The sequence below is a fragment of the Sciurus vulgaris genome (genome assembly GCF_902686455.1).
Source record: "Sciurus vulgaris genome assembly, chromosome: 16".
Classification (NCBI taxonomy): Eukaryota; Metazoa; Chordata; class Mammalia; order Rodentia; family Sciuridae; genus Sciurus; species Sciurus vulgaris.
Genome location: NC_136477.1, coordinates 1,907,969 through 1,933,337, shown reverse-complemented (window position 1 = coordinate 1,933,337; position 25,369 = coordinate 1,907,969). Strand labels below are relative to the sequence as shown.

Below are 25,369 nucleotides of genomic sequence, written 5' to 3'. Positions count from 1 at the left end.
AGGGCGGTCTCCAACTTCCCGGACCCAAACTGGCCTCCATTTTCTCCGCCCGACCCGACCACCTACAACACGGTCTTTAATTCTTGTTTCACTAATACCTGTTGAATTAATACCAGGCGTCTGCTGTGCACATCTGACTTCTTACATCGCAGAGATTAAATAATGAAAGAATCCATCTGTGGGCGCGCAGGACGATGGGTGGGTGCGTAAGCGAACAAACAGTAGGTGACAGTTACGCCCATTCAAGGAGAGGAGAGCCAGGTGCCGGCACTCGGCGGCACCACGTGGCCCGCTCGGCACCACGTGTTCCCTGGGCCGCCCGCTAGGGTCCGCCGCCGTCCCACCATGCACCGCGGCGCCCCAGCTCCCCCGGGCAGGCAGCCCTAATTTCCGGCCTCCATTAGGTCGCAGAGGTCAGTTGCCCTAACGACCAGCTTGCTCCCGCCTCCAAATCGTCACTTCCTTCCACACCCGCCTCGGCCGCGGACGCACCTGCGCAAAATGAAAACAAAACGGAGCGGTCTCCTTCTGCGCGTGCGCCGCGCCCGGGGGCGGGGCCGAGCGGCGCCGCGGTGCGCAGGCGCAGCCGTCGGTGGGCCGGGGCTCGGTCGTCTCGGAGGTGAGTGGGGGGCTCGGCTGTGAGCCGGGTGGGTCTGGGCGTTTGTGGCCGGCGGTTTCCGGGGCTCGGGAGCCCTTGAGAGGGGGGAGGTCTGGGGCCCGGCTCGCCGCGCCCCATGGGGTCCCGTGAGTGGGCGGCGCGTTGGGGAAACTGAGGCAGGACGGAGTCGTGTTCCCTCGCGGGCCCTCGCCTCCCCGCCCCAGGTGCAGATCCTGGGAATGGTGGTCTGCAGGCTGGTGGGGAGGACCATGCGGGGATGAGCGCTGGCCGAGGGTTCGCCGCTGCCCTCGCTCTGGTGAACTCCCGGATAGCGCGGCTCCCTGGACGCGGGGACCCTGTTTGTCCCGGCGCCACCACTCACTCCTTACCTGGGTGACCTTGGCAGCGCCTCGGCTGTCCAGAGGAGGCCCATTTCCCTTTCTGTAAGACGGGCGCTGTCACAGTCACAGTCTGGGCGAATGAGCCATGGGACCCAGCGCAGCGTGGGAACCCCGCAGGGTTAGCAGTTGTTGGTCCTAGTTCACTTGTAGGGTCTTTTGTATACGGTGCTAGAAGTGGGGAAATCCGATATGGAGGACCGACCGGCCACCTGTCGCCAGCTGTGTAAACCTGGGCAGCTTGCTTTCCCTCTCTGAGCAGATCTTTGTTTCTTACCGAAGTCGTTGTAAAAGTTCGTGCCTTGCAGGGTCAGTGTGAGGTTAAATTTCTAAAACGACGATTAACCTAGTGCCTGGAGCTCAGTAGGTGCTTGCTAGAGATCGGCCAGACGTGTGACGTCTGTGTGCCTTAGGCTAAGTGGTTTTCCTGTTTTTGTTTGTTTCCGATTATCTTTTGTGGTCTCTGGATCAGTGGTTCTGAGGTGAGGGTAGTTTTGTTCCCCAGGGCTTCCTGGCTGATGCCTGGGAATATCTGTGACTGTCTGACAAGGGGTTCTCCTGGCCCAGAGTGAATGGAGGCCGAGGATACTGCTCAGCACCCTGAAGTGCTCAGGATGCCACCCCAAAGAATGATCCGGCCAGTGTCCAGTGCCAAGGCTGAGAACCCCTGTATGAAATCATCGTGTGAGTTTCAGCATATGCTGCATCCTAGGACCTCAGTAAGGCAAATGATTATGGAACACAGAGTCTCTTGGGTTCATGGAATTCCTCAGCCCAGAGGGTGTCAACTGGGTGATTCAGCCTCCAGCAGACACTGTGCCATGCATGGGGACATTTATGGTTGTCACAACGGGGAGTGCTCCTGGCACAGAGAGGGTCAAGGCCAAGGATGCTATTCAGCACCCTTAATAACTCCCAATATGCCCATCCCAGAGAGTGACCCAGCCAGCATGTAACTAATGCTGCTGTTAAAACCATAGCCTAGGCCAGTGACACTCCCGCTTTACAGCCTGTTGGGAGTTTGTGGACCCCTGAAAGTATCTGCAGTTATTTTGGTTTATTTGTGTGTGTGTGTGTGTGTGTGTGTGTGTGTGTGTGTTTCTAATTTTGTGGGGCAAGGAAAGGCACACTGGAGTTTAGGCTCTGGAGTTAGGCTGCCTAGGTTCAAAGCTTCCAGTATGGGTCATCAAAGCTATAACCTTGGGTAGCCCAGGGATCGTTCTAATCTTCAGTGTTGTCTTCTGTAGAATGGAGGATAGAGTGTCTGAGGGTTAAACCCCAGCTTTGACCAGGGAGCCAAACCCTGTTGCAGCCTGTTTTTGTGAATGAAGATGTATGGGAACTCAGCCAGCCTTCTTGAAAGGTTCACACTTCATCCGCATGTGGATTTGGGCAGCCGTGGCTGAATGGAGTGGTGACCACAGAGATCTTCTAGCCTATGAGGCTGAAGGCCTTTCATGCTGTGCCCCTTTCAGAAAATGTTCCCCGATCCCTGCAAAGCACCCTCACATGTACAGCTGGTCTCTAGGTGCCTGGCAAGTGCTGCGTTTGCCGTGCACTTGAGCCAGTGTTTTCCTTAAATCTTTCTGGAAGTGGGAATGAGTCCCTCGGGTTCGTCTCTGCTCCAGGTTAGAGGCTGCAGTCTACGTTCCTCACTGTCTACTCAACTGCACGTTCTTGCCAGCCTCCAACACTGTCCCATAGGACATTCACAGTGAGGGACTGTAAGGAACTTGGGCGGGCAGCAGGACAGAGCTCTGTCGTCTGCTGAGGAGGAAACCGAGTGCCAACGAGAGATGGCTTCCCTGGGGAACTCAGTCACGGGGCTTGAGTTTGCCAGCCACCTCACATCTGTGCAGGTCAGACACAGCCAAGTACTGGTGCCCAAAGGGAAGATGGTCCAGGAACTGAGCCTCGTGTGTAGGGAGGCAGGCCTGTGAAGAGGCCCTGAGTGTGTGGTGGAAGGCAGGCCAGCCCTTGGGGCATGTGGACCCCATCCCCACGTCAGGTGACCCTGGTGGCCAGAGGCCTCGTGGGCAGCCCTCGTGAGGCTTTAAGCATGCAGCGACATCCTAGCGGCGTTTCAGAAGAGAACAGGCTCTGACCCTGGGGGTGCACAGGGACCCTCAGAACCCAAGAGTCGGACACCCAGCCGTCTGTGGCAAGCCTGCAGGGTGGGTGGCCTGGTGGAGAGGCTGGGCAGAGTATGTGCAGGAGGCGTGGCAGCAGGTGCTGCTCTGGGGTGCCAGCTGAAGCCGCCTTACCTTGGAGGGCAGGCCATCCTTTTCCTTTCGTGACTGGTCCTGGGAGGAGGGTGAACACGCAGTGGTCTGTGCTGCTGTGCTGTGTCTCACGTGAGCCGGGGCTGGAGCCTCGCCACTGACAGCGTTCCGAAGCTCACGGAGGGCAGCCGCCCTGGGACCCCAGCCCACCCGCCTGTCTTCGCCGCGTGGCTCTGAGGCTCATGAAGCCCTCGCTGCCCCAGCAGAGCAGGCCTCCTCTGCGAACGTCGTCCCAGAGCCAAAACCCTACAAGTTGTGATTGTTCAGAGGTGTGTGTGGCAGCAAGGAGGGCGGGCCATCTCCTGGGACTCTGGGCTGGCCCCCGCAGGGAAGAGCAGATTTGGGACCCTGTCAGGCCCTTCCTGAGCAGGGTGAGGGGAGCAGCAGGTGTCATGGCCCAGCCGGGTATGCAGGCCCCAGCCACCGTCGTAGTCCTGAGGTCCAGAGGGCTTGCAGGCAAGGTTTCTCAGTGCTCCGGTTTGGAAGTCCTTTGGCCAGGAGTGTCTGACCTCGAGCCTTTCTTTCTCCCACTTAGTATCTGTCAACCATTCTTCAACCTGTGCCAGTTGTCAGTGTCTGGGGACACGTGTGGGTGTCATGGCTGGAGATGCTCCTGGCGTGGAGTGAGTGGAGGCCAGGGACACTGCTCAGCACGGTGCAGTGCCCAGGACACCTGCCCGGGAGAATGATCCAACCTCAGTGTCCATAGTGCCCAGTGGGAGATGCTGAATTAATTTTGGGGGGAAAATCAACTCCCCGTTCGCACTAGACACCAGAGCACACTGCCTGATGCTGCAGGCAGCAGACACCAGGGACCCCAGCTTCCTCCTCCTCCCGACTCTGGATTTCAGCATGGACAGCACCTAGGGCCTCAGCAGGGCAGATGACTGTGGGACGCTGGGGCTCTTGGTCCATGGAATCCCCATCCCAGGGGAGCAGTTCTGCGCCCCAGGGGACACTGGTGTAGGCCAGGGTATGGTCACACCTCCTGCAGTGCACAGGACCAGCCCCAGCAGGTAACCCGCTTGCCTGGGGAGCCCTGGCTTCTCCCCTCCCTTGTAACAGTAGGCGCGACTTCCCTGAAACAGCAGCAGAGACTTACAGGTACTTCCAGCGTGCCTCAGCTGTGCAGCACGATGCTGTCAGGGTGCCAGGTTGTTGGCATGATCTGAGTCTTATTTTAGTTCCGGGAGTTGAACCCAGGAGTATTCTTACCACTGAGCCACATCCCCAGCCCTTTTTAGTTTTTATTTTGAGACAGGGTCTCCCTAACTTTCTTAGGGCCTCACTAAGTTGCTGAGACCAGCCTCGAGCTTGAGATCCTCCTGCGCCAGCCTCCTGGATGCTGGGATTACAGGTGTGCACCACCACACCCAGCTGAAGCAGGGGCTTGATAACTGGTCATCTTTGAAGGTAGCGGGTCAGGAGGCCCACTCATTTTCTAGGGGTTACAGGCTGAGTGGCATCTTAGGGGGACCAACACACTTCAGGCTTCAGATCTCTCATGGAACACTGGGGACAGGTCAGGCAGCAGCAGGGTTTGGATTCAGTCCCTGAGTGGGCACAGCAGACACCACCCTCTTTCCCAGGCCTATGCTGTCTGAAGAGGTGGCAGTGCCCGCATGTAGGCGGTGGTGGGAGGGAGGAGACGGACTGTGTGGGCCTGGTGGGCCTACGGCTGCCCTCAGATGCCTGGCCCTTCTGACTCTTGTCGAGTTCTAGTCCAGGGCTCCCCGCATCACAGTGGACACTGGGACCAGTCGTCCTCTGGGGTAGGCATCTTGGACACTACAGGGTGCTGAACAGTGTCTCTGGCCCCTGCCCATTCTGTGCCAGAAGCACCACCAGTCGTGACAACCACAGTTGTCCCCAGACTCAGCCCCAGGTCCTCAGGGGCAGAATCATCGCCGATCGAGAGCCACCATTCTGGAATGAAACAGGACCTGGAAGCAGGTGCACAGGGCTTCGCACCGGAGACGGTAAAGAGGATCCGCGGGTTCCTTTAGAGGTCGCCTCCTACCTCTAAGGCCATTCTGAGTTTATTTGCTAAAAATTCACTGGGTGTGGTGACCACGCCTGCGTCCCAGCCACTTGGGAGGCTGAAGCAAGAGGATCTCAAGCTCCTGGGCAGCCTAGCGAAGCCCTGTCTCAAAATGGAAATCAGGACTTGGGGTGTGCCCAGCCGAGGCCCTGGGTTCAGTCCCCAGTTCTGGGGGAAGGTATTTTCCTCTGGAGGTGGCTTCCCGCTTGCTGATAGGCACGGTGGGCAGTTGACCAAGTATGCAGTTGAGGTTCGAGAGCCACAGGCAGCAGAGCAAACGCCTGGCGTCTGGTAGCACAGGGCTCTTCTCCAGCTTCACCCACGTGGCGCCTGTGTGTACTGACTGTGTCTTGGTCCACCAGACACCTGGGCACTTGACATGGAAGGAGCAGAGATGGCACGGAGCTTCCTTGTAGAGGCGAGAGCTGCTCCCCGCTTCCAGCTCCTGGGTCCCTAGGGATGCGCAGCCCTCCTTTGTCCTCCTTTGTCCCTGGGCCATGTCCCTTGCAGGCGGACATGGTGCCTCCTCCTGTATTGATAACCTGTGCCTCTCCCAGCGTGACCCTGGGCGCACGACCCAGCTCCTCCCTCTGCCTGAGTCAGCTCCCTAAAAATAGGGCTGGCCTGCTGGAGTCACAGGACCGTGCTTGCCATGCTCCCCATCCCCAGTGTCCACTGAAGCACTGCTGGAGACCACGGGGCTCTTTCAGGACCAACCACTGGTCAGGGCCCACCCCCATGGCTTCATTTTAACTTGAGTAGCTCTGTGAAGACCGTCTCCAAGATGCTCACATTCTGGGGCCCCGAGGGTTAGGACTTCGCCACATGGAGTTTGAGGGACAGCTCAGCATAGCAGCGTTTGGCAGTTGACCTCTTGTCTGTATGTGCAGGAAGTTGCAGGCACCAGTCTCTGGTGTACCGTCCACGTCACCTTAGCTCAGAAGGAGAACTGGCCTCCTGGGCCTGGGCTGGGTCCCTTTGATGTGTAAGTGGTCTTTTAGTCACTTTTTGAGAACTGGACCAGAGTTTGAAGCAGAGCAGCAGATGGCCACAAAGAGCAGTAAGGAACAGAGCAGGCAAGTCCCCCAGCCCAGCACTTGCGTCCCGCACTTCCAGTTGAAGCGTCTCCCTACTCCGGAACCTGTCTGTTTCTCCTGCACTTCGCTGGCCTGTACTCCCAGTGCAAAACAGCGGCCCACTGTGCTCTGCGGGAGGAACACTGAGCAGGCCCAGCCCTGGGTGCTGTTTGTCCTACTGCCACGTGTTGCGCCCCCTGCTGGCACCCAGGGGAGGAGCATGCTCAATGCAGCCAAGCTTGCCCCAGGTGGCACACCAGGCAGCTGGACAGCAGGTCGCAACCCTGTCCTGTCTGCCCCAGCCTGCCTGGCCTGCCAGCTTCCCTGGCACCTGCTCCACAGGAAGCTGGGCAGCCCATGCGGGGCTTCCTGCTTGGCACTGCAGAGGTCACTGTGGCTGAAGTCTCCAGGTTGGTCCAAGCACCTGGGACAGCCAGGTGAGGAAAGGCCGCCTATAAGCTGCATTCTAGATCCAGGGCTGTCTCCGGTCTCGCTGCCTGGTGCCCTCTGGCTGTGTGGGGAAGGTGAGCTCCTCATGAGCACTGGAAGCAGAGGTGCCAAGGAGTGAGGCAGCCCTCAGAATCCAGGCAGGGGCACGAGTGTCCTAGAGAAGAGCCATGCGTGCCTGACCCTGCTGTGCACACTTAGTGTGCCCTGGAAGAGGTGGCAGCCCAGTGCCCAGGCCTCAGGACCAGGTGGTCTGTGTGCTCAGGCAAATCAGTGAATTGGGGTCCCCATCTGTGACATGCATAATGCAGGCGTCCTGCCTCCTCACCATGAGGCCTAGACTGACCAGTACACGTGAAGTGGCCCTCACAGTAGCCAGAGCCAGTAAGTGGCGGCAGCTCTGGATGCTTGGAGCAGAGTGGGGGGCAAGGGAGACGGTCCTGTGTCCCTGCCACTCACCACACCCTCTCTGCTCTGACCACAGACCCTGAAAATCCCAGGCATCTCCTTCCGTCCCAAGATGGATAACAAGAAGCGCCTGGCCTATGCCATTATCCGGTTCCTGCACGACCAGCTGCGGCACGGTGGGCTCTCTTCTGATGCGCAGGAGAGCTTAGAAGGTATGTAGGCACCCTGCCTACCCACTCCTGCCCCAAGCGGGGCGACCCCTCTGGCTAAGCCCAGCCTCCTTGAGGTGTGGTTCTGGAATGTTCTCAGCCCTCTGCGTGTGTGTTTGTGGAAGAAAGGTTCTCCTTGGGTCCCTGCCCCAGGTTCCCAGCCCCCTGGCCCCCAGCTCGAGCTGAGCATCCTTTCCTATCTGACCTGCGTGGCACCAGTTCTGGCAAGGAAGAGGCCTCTGGTCGGCAACCTTGGTAGCCACTGTGTTGCTGTCCAGGGCCTCTTACCCATGGGCGAGGAGCCTGTGCCTTACTCCCTTGCCCAGTCCTGCCAGGCTGTCAAAGCACACGGGGCAGCAGGAGGCTCTGCTGGTCAGCTGTGGGCCTCTGCAGGGGGGCGGGAACAGTGGGGCTTACATTGGCCTGGAAGGCCGTGTAGGGCGGGGTGCATGGGGACACTGTGAGACCTGCCAGGGTGATGAAACCATGGTATAGATGCCCCTTGGGGAGGAGGAGTGCCCGCCTGCCTTCCCCTCCCAGCTGGATCAATACCTGGGTCCACTCACACAGGAGGTAGGTGGACTCTCCTGCGGCAGAGCCAGGGAGAGACTTCTGGAACACTTCCCATCCTGCACATGACAGTCTAGCTGTGGGCCAGGGGACTTAAGTTAAGGACCGGCCTCAAGCTCTTGGCTCTTGCTGGTTCCCTCGGAGTCCCCCAGTGTCCCCGGGCACTTTCCCCCCAACATGGCCCTCCAGGCCAGACTAAGCCTCACCACCTCTCTGCCAGGCGGCCCCAGCATTGTGACCCCACAGAGAGCCTGAGATCAGCCATCTGATCCCCTTGCTTCCCCTGCTGGCAGGGTGTGGGCACATTGTCCACCCCAAGTGCCCAAGGTTCAAGGTGGACCAGAACAAAAGGAAGCCAAGTCAGGAGCCCGGCGCAGCAGGAGCGCTGGGGCCTTTGTGAGTAAGCACATGGCCGAGGAAGATGTGCAAGCCCTCTAGGCCACGTGAACCCACACCCACACTGCCCTCGGCCCGGGCTGAGCCGTGTGCAGGGAACAACCGTCCTCCCTCGCAGTTGCCATCCAGTGCCTGGAAACCGCGTTTGGGGTGTCAGTGGAGGACAGCAGCCTGGCGCTTCCCCAGACTCTGCCGGAAATATTTGAAGCGGCTGCTGCAGGCAAGGTGAGTCCCAGGCATTCCCTTACCCCCAGCCCCAAGTCAGAACAGTGCCATGGGAGCGTCCTGGGGTGCTGACGCCCTGCACCAGCTCAGAGTCAGGAGCCGTCGGCCAAGGTGCACGTGGCCATCCTTGTCCTGTCGGCAGAGCTGGTGGCCCCAGCCACTCCCCAGGGCCACTGCAGAGGGCCAGGAGACTCTGAGCCTGGCAGTCCAGTGGTGTCCCTGAGGAACTGCAAGGCTGAGGGTGCAGCTGTGTGAGGCACAGCAGGGTGTCTTCCTCTGGGCAGGAGATGCCACAGGACCTGAGGAGCCCCGAGCGGACCCCACCTTCCGAGGAGGACTCAGCAGAGGCAGAGCGCCTCAAAACCGAAGGTGAGGGGAAGGGGCCCGTCCCAGGATTCTGGCAGTCGAGGGGGTGACGCTGGGGTGGCAGCAAGCTGTCCTGTGGGAAGCAGCTAGTAACATAGCACACATGTGGAGAAAACGGACTCTCAGCCCAGCCAGCACGTGCGTGGAGTGGTGTGGCCATTGCGGAAAGCAGGCCATCCGCTCTGCAGATCTGTCTGTGTGACCTGGCCATTTGCATCTGGATGGATGCCCACGGGAAGCAGGAGTGCAGTCGGGCGGACACTGTGCAGTCACGCTCACAGCGTCAAGGGGACAGAGGGACACAGCACAATCCGTCTACCATGGAGCGAGGCGACACAGCTGCAGCTGTGGACCTGAGGACCTCGTGCTCAGTGAGAGCCAGACCCACAGGCCACAGCGTGTGACCAGTGACGGGGGGTCCAGAGGCAGGCAGGGGCTGAGAGTGGGTGGGAGACTGCTCGTGGAGACAGGCTTTCTTTTTTTGTAAAATGGAATGTTCCAGAAGTAGGTAAGAGATGACAGTCGTGTAACATGCTGGGTATAGGAGCACCACTGAACTGCGTTGCGAAGGATGCCGCTAGAATGAGCCATAGGCAGTTGCTTAGCCCCCGCCTCCCCGTTAGAACGGGACCCAGGCCTCAAAGAAAAGGCACATTGCCTGTGAAATCAGAAGCTAGTCCATGGATGTCACTGTCCCTCGGTACCACTAGATTCACGTCTGCAGATTCAGTCAACCACAGATCAGAAATACTCAGTAAAAAGCTGCATCGTACTGGTCACGAGCGGTTTTCTCCTGTCAGTCTTCTGGATCAAGACAGGGTAGCCGCTTTCACCCAGGTGCTCCTTGAGTCTCCTGGGGATGACGTGGAGTCTCATGCAAGCGCCCGAGCACCTACGGAGGTGTCCTGGGGGTCCTAGATCCCATCCCCTGAGGACCCCAAAGGACGGCTGTGCTCGCTGTCCTGGCCCTCCTGCTGCTCACAGGTCAGAGACTGAAGCTTGTGCCTGGAGAGTGTCCTGAGCTGCGCTGTGTCATAGGAGAGCCAGCTCTGTAGTGAACATGCTGGGCACACGCCTCTCTCTCCAGGAAACGAGCAGATGAAGGTGGAGAACTTCGAAGCCGCCGTGCGTCTCTATGGAAAGGCCATTGAGCTCAACCCCGCCAACGCTGTCTACTTCTGCAACAGGTACCAGCGGGCCGGGATAACGAGGAGGCTCAGGGAGCGCCTGGGCCAGGGAGACGTGGGCACAGTAGCTGGGGCTTGTCCACCTGCAGCTCGGGGAGCAGCGAGTATCAGGTGGCCAGCTGGGGCCTCAGGGTTGTCGATGGCGACGCTCTAGTCCACACCACACCACACCAAGAGAGAGGGCTGGACTTTGGAGAGTCTCACCCACGTGTTTGCCATGGGCTCACTGATGGCATTTGGCCTCTGCTCAGGTCTGGTCTGGGCGGGGGACGGACCTGGCTCTGGTGTGTGGCTCTGCCACAGCCACCCAGACCCTGGCCTCTGCTTTTGGAAGGAACCGACTGACCTGGCAGAGCCTTGCGGGGCAGGGGCAGTCTCCTGGCATGCCATTGTGGCTGGGGCAGGAGTGGAGGTGGCACAGTCCAGCACCAAGCTGTGAGCCCCTGGCCATGGACGTGGCTGCTCTTTTGGGTTTTGTTCTTTTAACCTTTTATTTTGGATTGATTCTAGGTTTTCAGAAAAATTGCGGATATAGGGCACGTGGAGCACTCGAGTCCTGAAATGCTCCAAGGTCTCGGGCCTTTGGGCCCACGGTGACAGCACAAGGGGAAAGGTCCAGACCTGACCTCGTGGGAGGGGTCACGGTCAGACGCAGGCTCATGAGGGAGTACAGCTGCTGAGATGGCGTTGAAACGTGAATGCGTGTCCTCCTTGGACTTGGTCCCTCCCCAGCGTGCCTCGCTGCATACAGGCAGATGTTCCAGATTCTGATGGAATTGGAAATGGAAGCACCCCGGGTCCCCAGCCTCATGGGAAGGGCGCTGGATCTGTACCGAGGTCCCAGCCACCCCCAGCTGCCTAGCTCTGCTCCTCAACACTTTTCCTTAGTGCCTCCCTCTCCTTCAAAGATGAGCCCTGCCCAGGCTGAGGCAGGAGGACAGCAAGTTCAAGGCCAGCCTCTGACTTGTCAAGACCCTGTCTCAAAATAAAACTCTGAGATTCCTCCACAGCACCATGAGAAACCAGGGAGAGAGTGACACAGGATTGAGCTGTGGCCAGAGGTCCAAGGGGTCTTGGGGGGCCTCTGCCTCCAGTCTGCAGCAGGATGCACTAGTCTGCAAGGGTGGCCAGGCGGCTCAAGGCTTTCTCCTTGGGCACAGGTGAGGGTGCACCAAAAACCGAGATCAGAGAGTTTTCGTATTTGTCTGGCCTTGTCCAGGTGAGGGTGGGGCTCGCTCTCGTCATTGGCCATCCTCCGAAGCACCTGCTCTGTCAGGTGGGCTTCAGCACAGAGGCGGAGTGTGCAGCCTTGGCTTCAGACCTGCTCTCAGGTGGCAGCGGCCCCACCTTGATGCAGGGCCAACTCTGCTCTCTTGAATGGAAGAAAAGAGACAGAACCAAAACAGGCTTTGTCCAGCCAAACCGGCTGCTGAGCCAGCCGAGCAGGAGCTGTCTTCTGGCAAGGCCCTGGTGTGGCCACCTCTGGCCCTCCTGCTGACCTGGTGAGGAGTGGGTTCTCTTGCCCCATCTGACAGAGGAGGAAATTGAGGCAGGACTGGGACGTGGCCACACCAGAACCTCACCGAGCAGCATGGCTTCAGGGTTGCTCTGCTGTGTTCTCTAGCATGCTCGAGGGCGCATGGCCTTTTGTGTCCCATGAGTGGGACCTGGAAGGCAGGGTCCGGTGCTAAGGCCTCCATCTGCCACGGTCAGTGCCAGGCTGAGCCCTCTCCCTGCACCTGACCAGCCAGCGCCCAGATGTCCTCACCCTCAGCAAGACTTGCAGCAGCCCTGAGAGCGCCTGCTGGCTGGCCTCGCCAGCCCCTGGGTCCGGGCTGCTGCGGAGCCAGCTGCCTTTGTCTCCTCAGAGCCGCAGCCTACAGCAAACTGGGGAACTACGCGGGGGCCGTGCAGGACTGCGAGAGGGCCATCTGCATAGACCCGGCCTACAGCAAAGCCTATGGCCGCATGGGGTGAGTGGGCACGGGTCCACTGCGTCCCCATCTGGCACGTGCCATCCTCCCGTTCCCTAGCACCAGCTCCGCTTCAGGCACAGCCATGCATCCCCGGGTCTGTCCGCTCTGACCGGCCGGCTGGGAGTTTGGAGCTTCCCAGAGCCCTGCCCGCGGCTCTGGAGTCAGAGGTGGCGGGGTAGCCTGCAGGTCTGGGAGCTGTCACAGTGGAGGCGCACAGGTTAGCAGCCAGGTGCTGAGCACTGGGCGGGGCTCAGGGGCCAAGCACAGGAGCCCGTCCCCACAGTTGGGGCACCAAGTTCCCGCCCTCTCAGGGACTGCTGTGCTGACCTGCCCCTGCCAAGGCTGCCCGGGAGTCTCCCCTGAGCCCCACAGTAGCAGACTCCAGGGTGCTCTGGCACTGTCACTCAGGGTATCCCGAGGGTCTCAGCAGCTGTGAGCCCGCAGCGTGCCCAAGGCTGAGTCCAGTTCCTGTCTCCACCCACCCTGTCCTCTCCCCACGCTTGGGTGGAGAAGCACCTTGTGTGGCCCCACGGGTCCATTCTCGTGATCCTGGACTCCTCTAATGTGTCCTCCTAGGCACACACGCCTGAGCCCTCCAGGCGTGAGTGTCCACTCAGAACGGCAGGGCAGCACCTCCAGCCTACGGGCCACTGGGTCTGCCCCAGGCCCCTCACCACGGCTCTTCCCCACCCCAGCCTGGCGCTTTCCAGCTTGAACAAGCACGCGGAGGCAGTGGCCTACTACAAGAAGGCCTTGGAGCTGGACCCGGACAACGACACCTACAAGTCCAACCTCAAGATAGCAGAGCTGAAGCTGCGGGAGGCGCCGAGTCCTGTGAGCCCAGAAGCTGCGGGTGGGCCAGGGCCAGGCAGGCGAGCAGCGCAGCGGCTGAGGCCAGGCTGACGCTGAGTGTTGCACGGGTACCAGGGCTTGTTGCCTTCGTGTATGAGACACAGGCGTGGAAAAACTTGTGAGGAAAGAAATTTGTACTCACAAGCCCCAGAATCGGCGTGCTGGGTGGGGCCGCCTGGGTCCCTGCCGGGGCCCGTGCGCTCCTGTGGATGGAGGCTCAGCTGGCTGCTTCGCCTCATTCAGGCGGGTGTGCGCCCAGGGCAGGGCCCTGCCAGCTACATCAGCCCAGGGGCGCCTCGCCTCAGGGTCAGCCAGGCCAGGGTGCCAGAACGCGGGAAGTCACAGGCCTGGCCACGGCACACTTTCCCCAGAGTGCTGGTCGTGGTTTGTGCCTTGGGAGGCAGGGTTCCCCTTGGCCCTCAGGCTGACGAACTGTCTGAGCCCTGCAGGGCCATCACCCCTCTGGTCCTAGGGTGTGCAGCCATGGTCCTGGGTCCAAGCGCCACTCACCAGTGCTTTCCTGTCTCCAGACAGGAGGTGTGGGCAGTTTCGACATTGCTGGCCTGCTGAACAACCCCAGCTTCATGAGCATGGTAATGGTCCCCGCCTCCCCGCCCACAGTGTCCACACAGGGCCAGGCTCACATCTGCATGGGCTCACGTGGGCCAGGGCTTACCACCCGCCCCCAGATCGTCCTGCTGTGGAGTCCAGGAGGTTATACCCAGCTCCCCAGTGTGGTAGAGACTGCAGTGGAAGGATATGGCCATGTCCATCTCCAGGGGTCCATAGGAGATAATGCAGGGTCTCAGGTGCCACCTTCCAATGCCAGCATGTACTGTGGAAGGGACATCAGCCCGTGGCAGCAGCCTTGTGAGCCAGGACTGTGCAGAGCCCTCCCCATGTGCACACACGCTCCCTGGGTGCCCACCCAGCCTGCAGCCATGGGGCCGCAGTGACTGGCTGAACGTTAGGGAGAGCCACTGGGTGCTGCAGTGCCTGCCTGCGTCTCGGGGCTGGGGGAACACAGGTGCCAGGCCCCAGGCAGCTTGGCGGGACTGTCTCCAAAGGTGTAAAGGGCTAGGGACGTGGCTTAGTGGTCAAGCATCCTGGTAGCAGAGGGACATCCTCACCAGAGCAAGCAGCAGCTGGGGTGAAGCACAGAGGTGGCTGCTGGTGGACCACCGCCCAGTGCCCCCCCTTCAACAGAGGGCTGCAGAGCTGGTGCCCGCCCTTCTGAAGGCACTGCCCACAGTGGGCAGTGGGCACCTGCCCTCCTGCCCTGCACAAAGGAGCAGTGCTCCTCTGAGCTGCCCTGGGAAGGTTTCCCACCAGTGCCGTCCAGACAGTCCTAGAGGAATCACCCCAGGGCATGAGACCCAGCACTGCCCCGTGGACAGAGCCAAGCGCCAGCCCAGCTTCAGACAGACAGTGGCTCACAGGAGAGCAGGGCAGCTGTGCGGGGCTCCCGCTGCCAGGGGACAGCAGCAAGGGCTGTGGGTCTCAGAGGGTCCCAGGGGGGTGGGAACCACGAGATGTGGGTCGCAGGGTGTGCCCCGGGCTAGCAGTATGTCAGTGGCGAGCGCCCCCTGGCTTGTGGGCGGACACTTGAGCTGGAGAGGATGGCTGCGTGCTCGCTCTTCCTGACGAATCTGTTTTCCTGCAGGCGTCAAACCTCATAAACAACCCTCAAGTTCAGCAGCTGTAAGTGACAGCCATTTGCGTCGCCTGGTGTGCTGGGGTTTCTTCTGTTGTGGCAAAGTGTACCTGACATAGGGATTTTAATTACTTAACAAACCAGCTGTGGCGGCCACACCTGTCATCCCAGTGCTGGGGAGGCTGAGGCCAGAGGTCGGAAGGTCAAGGTCAACCTTAGCAACTTAGCAAGGCCCTGTATCAGAATCTAAAAAGGGTGGGGATGTGCCCTGGGTTCCACCCCTGCTGCAAAGAAATCCTCATCTTCTTAGTTAAAGCGTAACAGTTCATCGGCATTAAGTGCATTCCTAGCGTCCTGGGCCAGACCCCACGCTCGGATCCCCGAACATCCCATGACACCCCTTCCCCACAGCCATCCCGTCCCCTCCCAGGCCTTACCCGTAAGCACGTGTCCGTCTCTGGACTGGGGTCCTGGGCCCTCCTGTCCCTGGGTCACACACTGTGTCCTTGCGTGTCTGGCTCTCACTGGCTGTGTCCAGCTGTGTCCTTGCTCCTGGCCTGGCCAAGGATGCTCTGGGTGTGCGTGGCCAGGTTGTGCCCATCCCTCTGTTGACAGGCACCTGGGCTCTGCTCTGAGCCCGGGAGCGCCTGGTGCTGTCCCTGTCCTGGCTGCAACTGAGGCGCCCGGCCCGCCACACGCTGCCAGCCACTTTCCTTCCCTGTCAAAGCTCGGCACTTGCCCAGCCACAGCGCTGTCCACAGGCGGGGCCCGCGGTTCTCGGGTGGCTCTGTGGCCCGGCAGCATGTGAGTGGCATGGCTGCCTCCACCTCTCCGGGCCAGGACACCCCGAGCTGGCCACCACCACCACAGTTGTCATGCAGCATCACTTGCTGAGACCACTGTCTTTAGGCCAGAATGGGGCTGTCCTGGGGAGGCCGGGCTGGGGGCCTGGGGGTCGGCCAGGTGACTGAGTCTGCCTGAGAAGGAGTGACCTCTCAGGCCACATGCAAAGGGCCACCCGGCCCGCAAGTCACATTTCTCTCCCACAGCATGTCCGGGATGATCTCGGGTGGCCACAACCCCTTGGGGACTCCCGGCACCAGCCCCTCGCAGAACGACCTGGCCAGCCTCATCCAGGCGTGAGTGCCACGGCCCCTGGGGACACGGGTGTGGGCACACAAAGCATGTCCCTGGACACTCCAGGGGTCAGGTGTGGGTGGAAGTGGGCAGCTGGGCGGCGAGCGTCCCGGCCCCCGCCAAGCCACACTGTCCCACGCAGGGGCCAGCAGTTTGCACAGCAGATGCAGCAGCAGAACCCAGAGCTGATCGAGCAGCTCAGGAGTCAGATGCGCAGTCGGACCCCCAGTGCCAGCAACGACGACCAGCAGGAGTGACCGGCCAGGTGAGTTCCCAGGGGGCTGGTCCTGGCTGCTCAAGCTCCTGAGGCCAGGTGAGGCTTCCCTGGCCACCAGGACCCTGTCCAGCGTTGGCCCAAGCCCCTCGGGTGCCTGGACGGACCCAGGTCTGCATCAGGGAGCCTGGTTACTCCTGAGAGCAGGTGGTGTTGGCTCTTAGAAGTAGGCCATTGTCCCAGCTGGGCCCGGCCACCCTGGCTGGCTTGGTCAGCGGCCCAAGGACCCACACTAGCCTCGCCTGTCTGGTGGGCAGGGGCTCCCGGCCTCCACAGGAGAGGCCCCCTGCCTCCCTGAGCCGCCTCTCCCCTTTGATATCGACCCGCTTTGACTTTCTGACCAGACTACTTAGAAAGGCCAGATCAGAACCTAAAGCTGCCCCCCCCCCCCCCAGCGACCCCCGCAAGGTCCTGGCCACTTCCTTCCAGGCGCTGCCTGTCCTTCCTTTTCTTTTTGGCGCCTCGCTCGCGCTGAGCTCACGTTCCACCACGGAGCTGCAGGCAGCTTCCTTCGTAACAAGCTCTTCTTTCCAAGAACACGGTGGAGGCTGGCCTCCCGAGCCCCAGCTGCACTGCCCGGCGCCAGGCCTGAGTGCCCTGCCAGAGCTCTGCACGCCAGGCCCGGCCTCCTGCTGTGGCCTGACCACCTGGGTCTGGTCTGTCTTCCTCCAGCTGTCCCAGCGCTGTCCTGTTCTGCCGGCCAGCTGCAGCCTCCACGTGGTTGGCCACTTTCTCCTGTGGGCTGCCCAAGAGAGGAAAAACTGAAGTTGGACCTGCACGCTGAGCGCCTTTGTCCGCCCTCCCCCTCCCCGCTCGCTCCTCCAGCCCTGGAGAGCCGAAGCCCCTACTCCCAGCCCCATGGCTGTGCCTGGGCCGCTCTGCAGAAGCGCCACCTGTGGCCTTGGGAACCCTCCACAGCGTTGCCCCATCCCCTGTCTGCAAGGGCTGCGGGATCACCCTCCAGCTGCCCGGGCTGCGCTGTGCTAGAAAGAACTCACTGCCAGCCCCCCCGGCACCCATGCCCCAGCAGCCGCAGAAGTGTGTTCCAGGGAGGAACTCCAGCCACCAGCTTAATGGGCAGCTCCTAGGTCCTGCACCCTGTTGGCCAGCATGTCCTGTGCAGGACCCGGCTCTGTGACTTCTCTGCTGGGCGCATGGACAGGCATGTCTCTTCCCCCTCCGCCCACCCTCTTCCAGTCCCCTGGCAGATAGTCACAAACTCCTGTTCAGCTGGGCTGCGCTGTCAGTCCTGTGTAGAGGTTGACCAGGACATCCTGGCCTGTCTGTGCCCCTCCCACTGCCCCTGCGCCCTCTGGGGTCCTCGGCACCACCTCCTTGGCCCAGAAACAGTGGCTGGAGTGACTCCTGGGAAGCACAGCCACTGCGGGTGTCCCCGAGACCCGGCCCAGCTGCAGGGGAGGCAGGCTCGGCTCCATGGGACTGCGCGGTCTTGCCGTGGAGCTTTGGAGCACCCTGGGGGTGCTGGGGCTGCGTGCCAGGTAGAGGCAGTGCGTGTGTTGTAGGTAGCCAGTAGGAAGAAGGGCTGCGGCCTCCCGCAGCCCCGAGCAGGACGTGCTGATGAGCACGCCATGTGGAGAATAAATAGACATCGTGACTTGGGCTTTGTTGATCTGAGTACCCCCAGCCCTCCAGACCATCACCTGGCCCACCCGGTGCCCCGGAATTGCATGGAGCCCCACACGAGCACTTCCTGTGTCAAGGTCACAGGTATCTGGGCGGCAGATGTGGCTTGAGCCACCACCTTCCTGTGGTGCGGTTCCCTCCCCTCCCTGGTGCACAGCAGGCCTCCCTGAGTGACAGGTGTGGGTAGGAGCTGCACAGGGGTCCCTGGGATATCCGTGGCACCTAGACTCTGGACTCTTGAGTTCCTGTCTCCAACCGCCTGGCAAGGACAGGTCACCCAGCCAGGTGGAGCCCTGCCCCGTGGAAGAGCGGCCATCTCCCCATGGACCCCCGCCCATGTGCAGGGGTGGGGCTCAGGGTTCAGCTGCTAACTCCCGTCAGTTTCCACAGATGACTGGAGGAATCACGAAATGTGTGTGTGCCGGCCGTCCACACTTAGTGGAACCCTGTTCTGAAAAGGGCCGGGGTGGCTCAGGTCAGTCCCCAGTGCCCCCTCCAAGAAGTTAGAAGGTGCACCTAACGGAGGCCACGGTGCTGTGCAGGTGGGCAGGGCCAGCAGGGTGCCCTGGGCGGTGCGCTGTCCACGGCCATGGCGAGCCCTAGGGCAGAGCACGCACTCTGGCGTCCCCAGGCCAGCAGTGGCAGTGCTGCCCTGCACCTGGGTGGCCGTACACATTCAGGGATGCCACACCGTCCTGGGCACAGGGCCGTGACGTTGTAGGTGAGTGAGGCAGACACACCAGAGCTTGAAAACCACCCCATCCAGTCGTCCCCCAGAACTGCATCCTGAACCCTCAGCCCCACTGTGAGAAGCACCTGTGGACACGATGTGAACGTGTGTCCCCAGAGCCATCTGCGTGTGCTGCCCAGGCCTTCCCAGGGAGCTCCGTCCCTCACTAGCATGGCCTGCACCGCCTCTCCCAGGCCCAGCCTCCGGGCTCTGGACAACCGCCGGGGGTGGGGGCAGGGGCTGCGGCCGCTGCGAGAGGCTGTCGTGGATGAGACTGCTCACCCCACGTGAGTCAGAAATAGCTCATCTCCGAATGTTCTGTCAGCAAGCGGTGGGGTCAGTGATTCTGACTTGGGGTTCCAGAATGGGCTGAACCTCGGGGTCCCAGCAGCCGCCACAGCCTCAGGGTGTGGAGTCCCAAAGCCACACTGCTGCTCCTCCCGCTGAGGCCACACTCCCTGGAAGCAGGCCCACCCTCCTGCTTTCCCAGGAAGCAGGAGCCGGGTGCAAGTCTTGCAGAAGCAGCTGTTTGCAACCTCAGGGTGGCCTTCCTCCCCAGGGATTCTGGGCAGTGTCAGGGGAGGTGCCCTTGTGGCGGGAGCTGCTCGGCACCCACCGTGCCCAAGATGCCACCCCAGAGAAGCAGCCGGGGCTGAGGCTGAGGGACTGCGGGCACATGGATGTACCGAGCCATTTTGCCACCAAGAAAGAGTGTTCACTGACTTTGGAATATCTTGCTACACAGATATTTCACCCCGAAATGGGTAACTGGAGAATGCAAAACGCGCGCGCCTCCGCCCGCTCTTCGCAGGGCCACCGCTGTCTGCCTTGATGGGGCACCAGCGCGCCCACAGGCGCTGCGGCGCAGGACCCACGGAAGGATGCGGCCGAGCTGAGCCCCGCCGTCCGCGCCCAGAGCCCGCCGCGCCTGCAGCACCCGCGCCGGCTGACCTTGCCAAGCTGGGAGGGAAACGCCCTCCGCAGCGGTGCCGCCAGCCCGCAGGTGCGCTCTGGAGCAGCGCGGGGTGTGCGCTGCCGAGTGCCTGACGGGAGCTCAAAGGAGGTGCTCCCTGGAGCCACGGGTTCTGTTGGGCCATGGCGGTTCCGGACCCGCCGTGGGCTAGACTCACGAGGAGCGGGATTCCTCCTGTGTTGGATATACCACCAAAGTGCATTAGCAGACGGGCCTCTGGGCACCTGGAGACCCAGCAGACAGCACCCAAAGGGTGCCAGAACCGCTGCGGTGCTGCCAGGCCTTGGGGTTTCTACACCGGGATCTGTGGAAGGGAACAGCATATGGGTCTTGGAAGGAAATACAGAATATATTCTGGGTCGGGCAAAATTTTCTTAAAGAGAACAGGAAAACGTGAGCCATAAAGTGTTTTCTATTTTTTTTTTAACCATTAAAATAATGATTCCATTAATATAGAGAAATAAGTTGACTCATCAAGTAGATGAAGGTAGCCGGATGTGGGGGCACACTCCTGTAATCCCTGAGGCAGGAGGATTGCAAGCTCAAAACAACCTCAGCAACTGAGGGAGGCCCTAGCAACTCAGCGAGACCCCGTCTCTAAGGACAGTACAAAATAGGGATGAGGCTGTGGCTCAGTGGTTAAGGCCCCTAGGCTCAATCCCCAGTACCAAAAAAAAGTAGGTGAAAGTATCTGCAATTTATACTTTACACAAATATAAATGGCGCATGGTAGGCTCACCTGTCATCTCAGGAGAGGCAGGAGGCAGAGGCAGGAGAATCGCAAGTTTGAGGCAACCTAGGAGACGCCTCAAAATAAAAGGACTGAGGTGTAGCTCAGTAGTGGAGTGATTGCCTAGCATGTGCAAGGCCCTGGGCTCCATCCCCAGTTCTGAAAAAGAAATGGCAAATATATCCTCTTTAGAAAAAGTTCAGACAATAGCAAAATATTTAAACTACAGTAGAAAATCACACCTTATGCTGCCCTCCAGTCCCACAAAACCACAGTTTGTATTATGTCCCTCAGACTTGCCCTTTCCAGTTAACAACTCTGGTAGATTCCAAGTGTTTCTTTTCCTTTTTCATGAGCTGGAAACGGAACTCAGGGCTCATACAAACTCTGCCACTGAGCTGCACCCACAGTGCAGATGTCTGTTGTCATGGTTTACAAAGTGGCATAATATGGTCTATAATCATTCCAAACTTCTTTCTCCATTTAGCATATATCATGGTAATTGTGTTAATCAGTTTTCTGTCACTAGAACAAAGTACCTGAGATGATCAACTTATAAAGAGGAAAGGTTGATTTTGACTCACAGTTTTCAGAGGCCATAGCCCATGATTATTGACTCGTTGCTTTGGGCCCGTGGCAGGGCAGCACGTCATGGCAGGAGCACATGGAAGAGCAAACAGCTCACCTCACAGCCAGAAAGCAAAGAGAGAGGAGGGCTAGGGTCCCACCGTCCCCTGTGAGGGCCCTTGCCCGTGACCTACCACCTTCCAGGCCCCTCCTCCTGTAGGGCCTTTGGAGAACACTCGTGATCCACATTACTGCCATTTGCTCTCAGAACACAGAATTCCACCTGCTCTTTTGCATAATAAGCCATAACGAGGATGAACACGGGTCCTTTAACTCTTTCTGTACAACAGCCCTTCAGGCATTTGCACTTGGGGGCTGTTTTAGCACATGAGCAAGTAGACATTGTATGTGTGGGATTACAGACTGAAAGACTGCGTTTCCAATTTCCCACACAGCTGGGCAGTTTGGTCCTCCGTGTCCTGCCATGATGAGCTGTCCTGCCACAGGCCCAAAGCAACAGGCCAGCTGACCACGGGCCAAACCTGCAAAGCCGCCAGCCAAAACAACCTTTTCTCTTTCTAAGCCGGTGATTTCAGGCATTTGTTGCAGCGACAGAAGCCAAGGCAGGCAGTTACGGGGACCTTTGACAGTTACTTGGAGTCTCTGTGAGCGACTTAGTTCTTCTTGGGTAGGTTCTTAGGGGTGAAGTGGCTGAGTCCTAGGTGGGTGCTTGTTGAACTTCATAAGATGTCACCGGACTGTTCCCTAAAGGAACTGCTCCAGTTTTGCATTCCTACTAGCTACGTATGAGAGTTCCAATGCTGCACATTTTTTTACATCTTGGATATTTTTGTTAGTTTTAAAATGTTGTATTGACTGGCAATAACCCAAATAGCCCCCAGTCCCGCTCGGTCAAGCAAGGAGCAAACCCTGGCTGTGCCGGCTGGCTGAGTCTTGCACTCTGAACAGGTACCACGCGTGCCTGTCAGTCACACCCCACGAAGCTGGCACAGGGCTCAGCTGACGCCTGCCTTGCTCTGTATTTCCGTGGTGTCTGTCTTCACGTTGATCTGCCTCTTCTGTTTGTCTCCCTGTGACTTGCCCGCCAACCCCTTCCCACCTTCATTTCAGGACTTTCGTTCTCTGTCAGGTGCATTGTCTAGCAGATTGCTCATGTTTCATGGGGCTGGGATGTGGCTCAGTGATGGAGTTCACTGGTGGGAGGCCCTGGGTTCCATCCTGAGCGCCACACAAAAACAAATAATTAAAATAAAGGGATTGCATCGTCTGCAACCAAAAAAACCAACACACTTCCTCTCCTTTTTTGCACTTACTTTCTTTTTTTTTTTTTTTTTTTTTTTTTGGTACCAGAGATTGAACCCAGGGGCACTTAAACCACTGAGTCACAGCCCCAGTCCTCCTAAAAATATTTTATTTAGAGACAGGGTCTTGCTGAGTAGCTCAGTGTCTCAGATGCTCAGGCGGCTTTAAACTCGCAATCCTCCTGCCTCAGCCTCCCCGGCTGCTGGGAGGACAGGGAGCCACGCCGGCCTCACTTGCCTCATAAGGCCACTTGCAGTGTCTCTTTATGGGACAATTGTTTTTGTTTTTAGTTGTCAGTGGACCTTTGTTTTGTTTTATTTAATGTGGGCGCTGAGAATTGAACCCAGTGCCCCACACATGCCAGGCCAGCGCTCTGCCTCTGAGCCCCTGCGCCCTGGACGATCTTTTAAATACTCAGTGCAGCTTTTCCTGTTATACTCTGAAGATGCACAGGTCCTGGTGCACAGGTTTTCAGAAACATGTATTGGAATAATAAAAGCTCAAATCACGCAGCTCCTTCGCTGAACAGCCTTGTTTTCCACATAACCTTGAATGTATATTGCACTTCACGCGTCTCCAGACGAGTCCTCCTGTGGCATTTCCCTGGTGTGTTGACATTACAACCATCTTTTTTTTCTTGTTGTGAAATGTGCAAGACAGGGTCAAACTGCTGAATGTCCAATAGGGAAAAGACCCAGACCAGTGAGTGCCATGGTGTGCCCCTGCTGTCCCCGCCAGGCCTAGGAGTCAGAGTCAAGAGCGTCACTCAAGCCCAGGAGCTGGAGGCCAAGCTGGGCAACACAGAGAGACTTCCACCTTTAAAATTTTTTTGGAAAGCACCAGACACAACTTATTGAACAATAAATAACCACCAGGTTGGGAGATGGCTCAGTTGGTAGAGTGCTTGTCTCGTAAGCATAAGGCCCTGGGTTCAATCCCCAGCACCGCAAAAAATAAATAAATAAATAAAGAGCCACCACAGACCATGGGCTCCCGTGGTGAACCGGCATTCAGTGTGAGAGCGTGTGGCATTACATGCTGACCGCCACAAAGCTGGGCTCCCTCTGGCCTCCAGGGCTGCACCGGCCTTCGCCTCCGGCTCAGGCCAGAGATGCCACTCCTCTGAAGCCCGCACAGCAGGCTGGCAGCTGGCCCTGCCGGTGCAGCCTCCACTCCCCTTCGTCCATCTCCACCATCACCAGTCCCTACTCGAATGACTCTTAGCCACCCTCCCCACTGCAGGACTTGCTCCCTAACATTCAGCCTTTTTTTCCTGTTTGGCACTGGGGGTTAGAGCCGGGGTGCCCACCCCTGAGCTACACATCCAGCACTTTTTATTTTATTTTGAGACAGGTCTCTGTTGCCAAGGCTGGCCTCCACCTTGTGACCCTCCTTCCTCACCTCCTGAACCACTGAATTCCAGGCATCCAGCAATGCAGCCTTTCTTTGCACACAGTTAGGATGACCTTAGAACATTAATTGGATTGTCACCCTCCCCGCTTATGCCCCTTCACTGGGTCACACCTGTGGCCTATGCAATGGTTCCCAATGTCTCATCTCATTGTTCCTGACATTTGGCCAGGAAAGCGAGTGGCTTGCTTTCCACATCCTTAACTGTGGCCAGCTCTTTTCTACTTCACCACTGACTCTCCTGTCTGCTCTCCCTACTGCTCAGCTGCTGCTTTTTTTTTTTTTTTTTTTTTTTTTTGGTGGTGGTACTGGGGATTGAACCCAGGGCTTTGTGCATGCAAGGCAAGCACTCTACCAACTGAGCTATCTCCCCAGCCCTGCTCAGCTTCTTTATTTGACTAATTCCCACACAGTGCTCTCTTTTCTCTTTTTCCTTCACAGCATTTAGTGCAAGTTATAGTTTTTCTCTTATGTATGTGTATTAGTTATCAATTGCTGCATAACAAATTTCCCCAAGACTAAGTGGCAGAAAACAACTTTTACCACCCCATTTCTGTGGGTCAGGATTCAGCTGAAGCTCAGCCGGGTCCTCTGCTTTGCGTTATCAAAAGCTACAAGCAAGGTGTCCTCTGGGAAGCAGTCACATGGAGGCTCACATGGGACAAGATCCTAAGATCAGGTGCACATGGTAAATGGCAGGGTTCAGCCCCAGCTCTGGGATGGGGGCTCTCATTTCCTTGCTGACTGTTGGCTGGGGACACTCTCAGATCCTTGCCACAGGGAGCTCATCACAGCTGCTTCATCAAAGTGCACAGGCTGAGAAGACAATGGGGAACCTGCTAGCAAAACAAAGTCACAGTTTTTATAACCTAATTACAGAAGCGACCTTGCATCTCTCTGACTTGCCTACTTGTTAGAGTCACGTCATTGGGGGGCTGGGGTTGCGGCTAAGTGGTGGAACACTTGCCTCGCACGTGTGAGGCACTGTGTTGGATCCTCAGCACCACGTAAAATAAATAAGTAAATAAATAAATAAAGGTATTGTGTTCATCTACAACTAAAAAGAAAAAAGACAAGGGTCTAAAGTTAAAAAAAAAAAAAAGGAATCGAGTCCCTGGGTTCAGTCGACAGTTGAGGAGAAGTTACCCAAGACATGGATGCAAGGAGGTGGGACCATCTGAGACACCCTGGAGCCTGCCCACTGTCCCTACCTCATCGATGCTCTCTCTCTCACTTGGCTGTGAACTGTGATGGTAGGGGCTTTGTTTCTTCTTTTATTTTATTCTTTTCCTTTTCAGCTGGGGATCAAACCTGAGGCCTCACACATGCTAAGCAAGCATTCTACCACTGAGCTACATCTCCAGTACATCCATTTATTTCTTAAAATATTTAAAAATGTTTTAAAATTATGGTAACATATGCACAACATAAAATTTACTATTTGGGGGCAGAGTTGCTTGCCTTGAAAGCACAAGGTGCTGGGTTCAATTCCCAGCACTGCAAAAAAAAAAAAAATACTATTTTAACCATTTTGAAGAGCAGTTTTAGTGGCATTAACGCCATATCCCCACCACTCATTTCCAGAGCTTTCTTGTTTTCCCAAAGTGAAACCCTCCCCCTAAGCACTAACCCCCCATTCTCTTTCCATCCTCTCCTCAGATTCTGTGAGTGGAATCATGAGGATTTGTCCTTTTGTGTCTGGCTCATTTCACATACCACACCCTCTGATACCTGGCTCATGGGCAGACCAGAAAGATCACAGCTAATAAGTTAATACAGTTTTCTTCAAAAAGCGGGTTTCTCTGGAGGGGACACAGTGGGGAAGCCTGTTTTTCCAGTGTTCCTTCCACCTTGTAGAACAAAGATCAATGGTCAATAGTCAGCCTTGATTTTACT

At 58.1% G+C, this 25,369-nt stretch overlaps 1 protein-coding gene across 3 annotated transcripts; it reads left to right on the top strand.

The window, feature by feature from the left end:
- The first annotated feature begins 489 nt into the window (after positions 1-489).
- Positions 490-17,716, top strand: SGTA (small glutamine rich tetratricopeptide repeat co-chaperone alpha). 3 transcript variants are annotated; one of them, XM_079115206.1, is made up of 12 exons: positions 490-619; positions 7,327-7,462; positions 8,544-8,650; positions 8,935-9,019; positions 10,104-10,203; positions 12,072-12,176; positions 12,875-13,013; positions 13,562-13,624; positions 14,695-14,732; positions 15,735-15,824; positions 15,965-16,087; positions 16,769-17,716. In XM_079115206.1, the coding sequence occupies exons 2-11, from the start codon at positions 7,363-7,365 to the stop codon at positions 16,077-16,079; spliced, it is 942 nt and encodes a 313-aa protein (XP_078971332.1). In that variant the 5' UTR covers positions 490-619; positions 7,327-7,362; the 3' UTR covers positions 16,080-16,087; positions 16,769-17,716. The 3 variants fall into 3 exon arrangements, with proteins under 3 accessions (XP_078971332.1, XP_078971331.1, XP_078971330.1); XM_079115205.1 differs by lacking the exon at positions 490-619 and adding an exon at positions 4,587-4,635; XM_079115204.1 differs by lacking the exon at positions 490-619 and adding an exon at positions 4,679-4,800.
- The last annotated feature ends 7,653 nt before the right edge of the window (positions 17,717-25,369 follow it).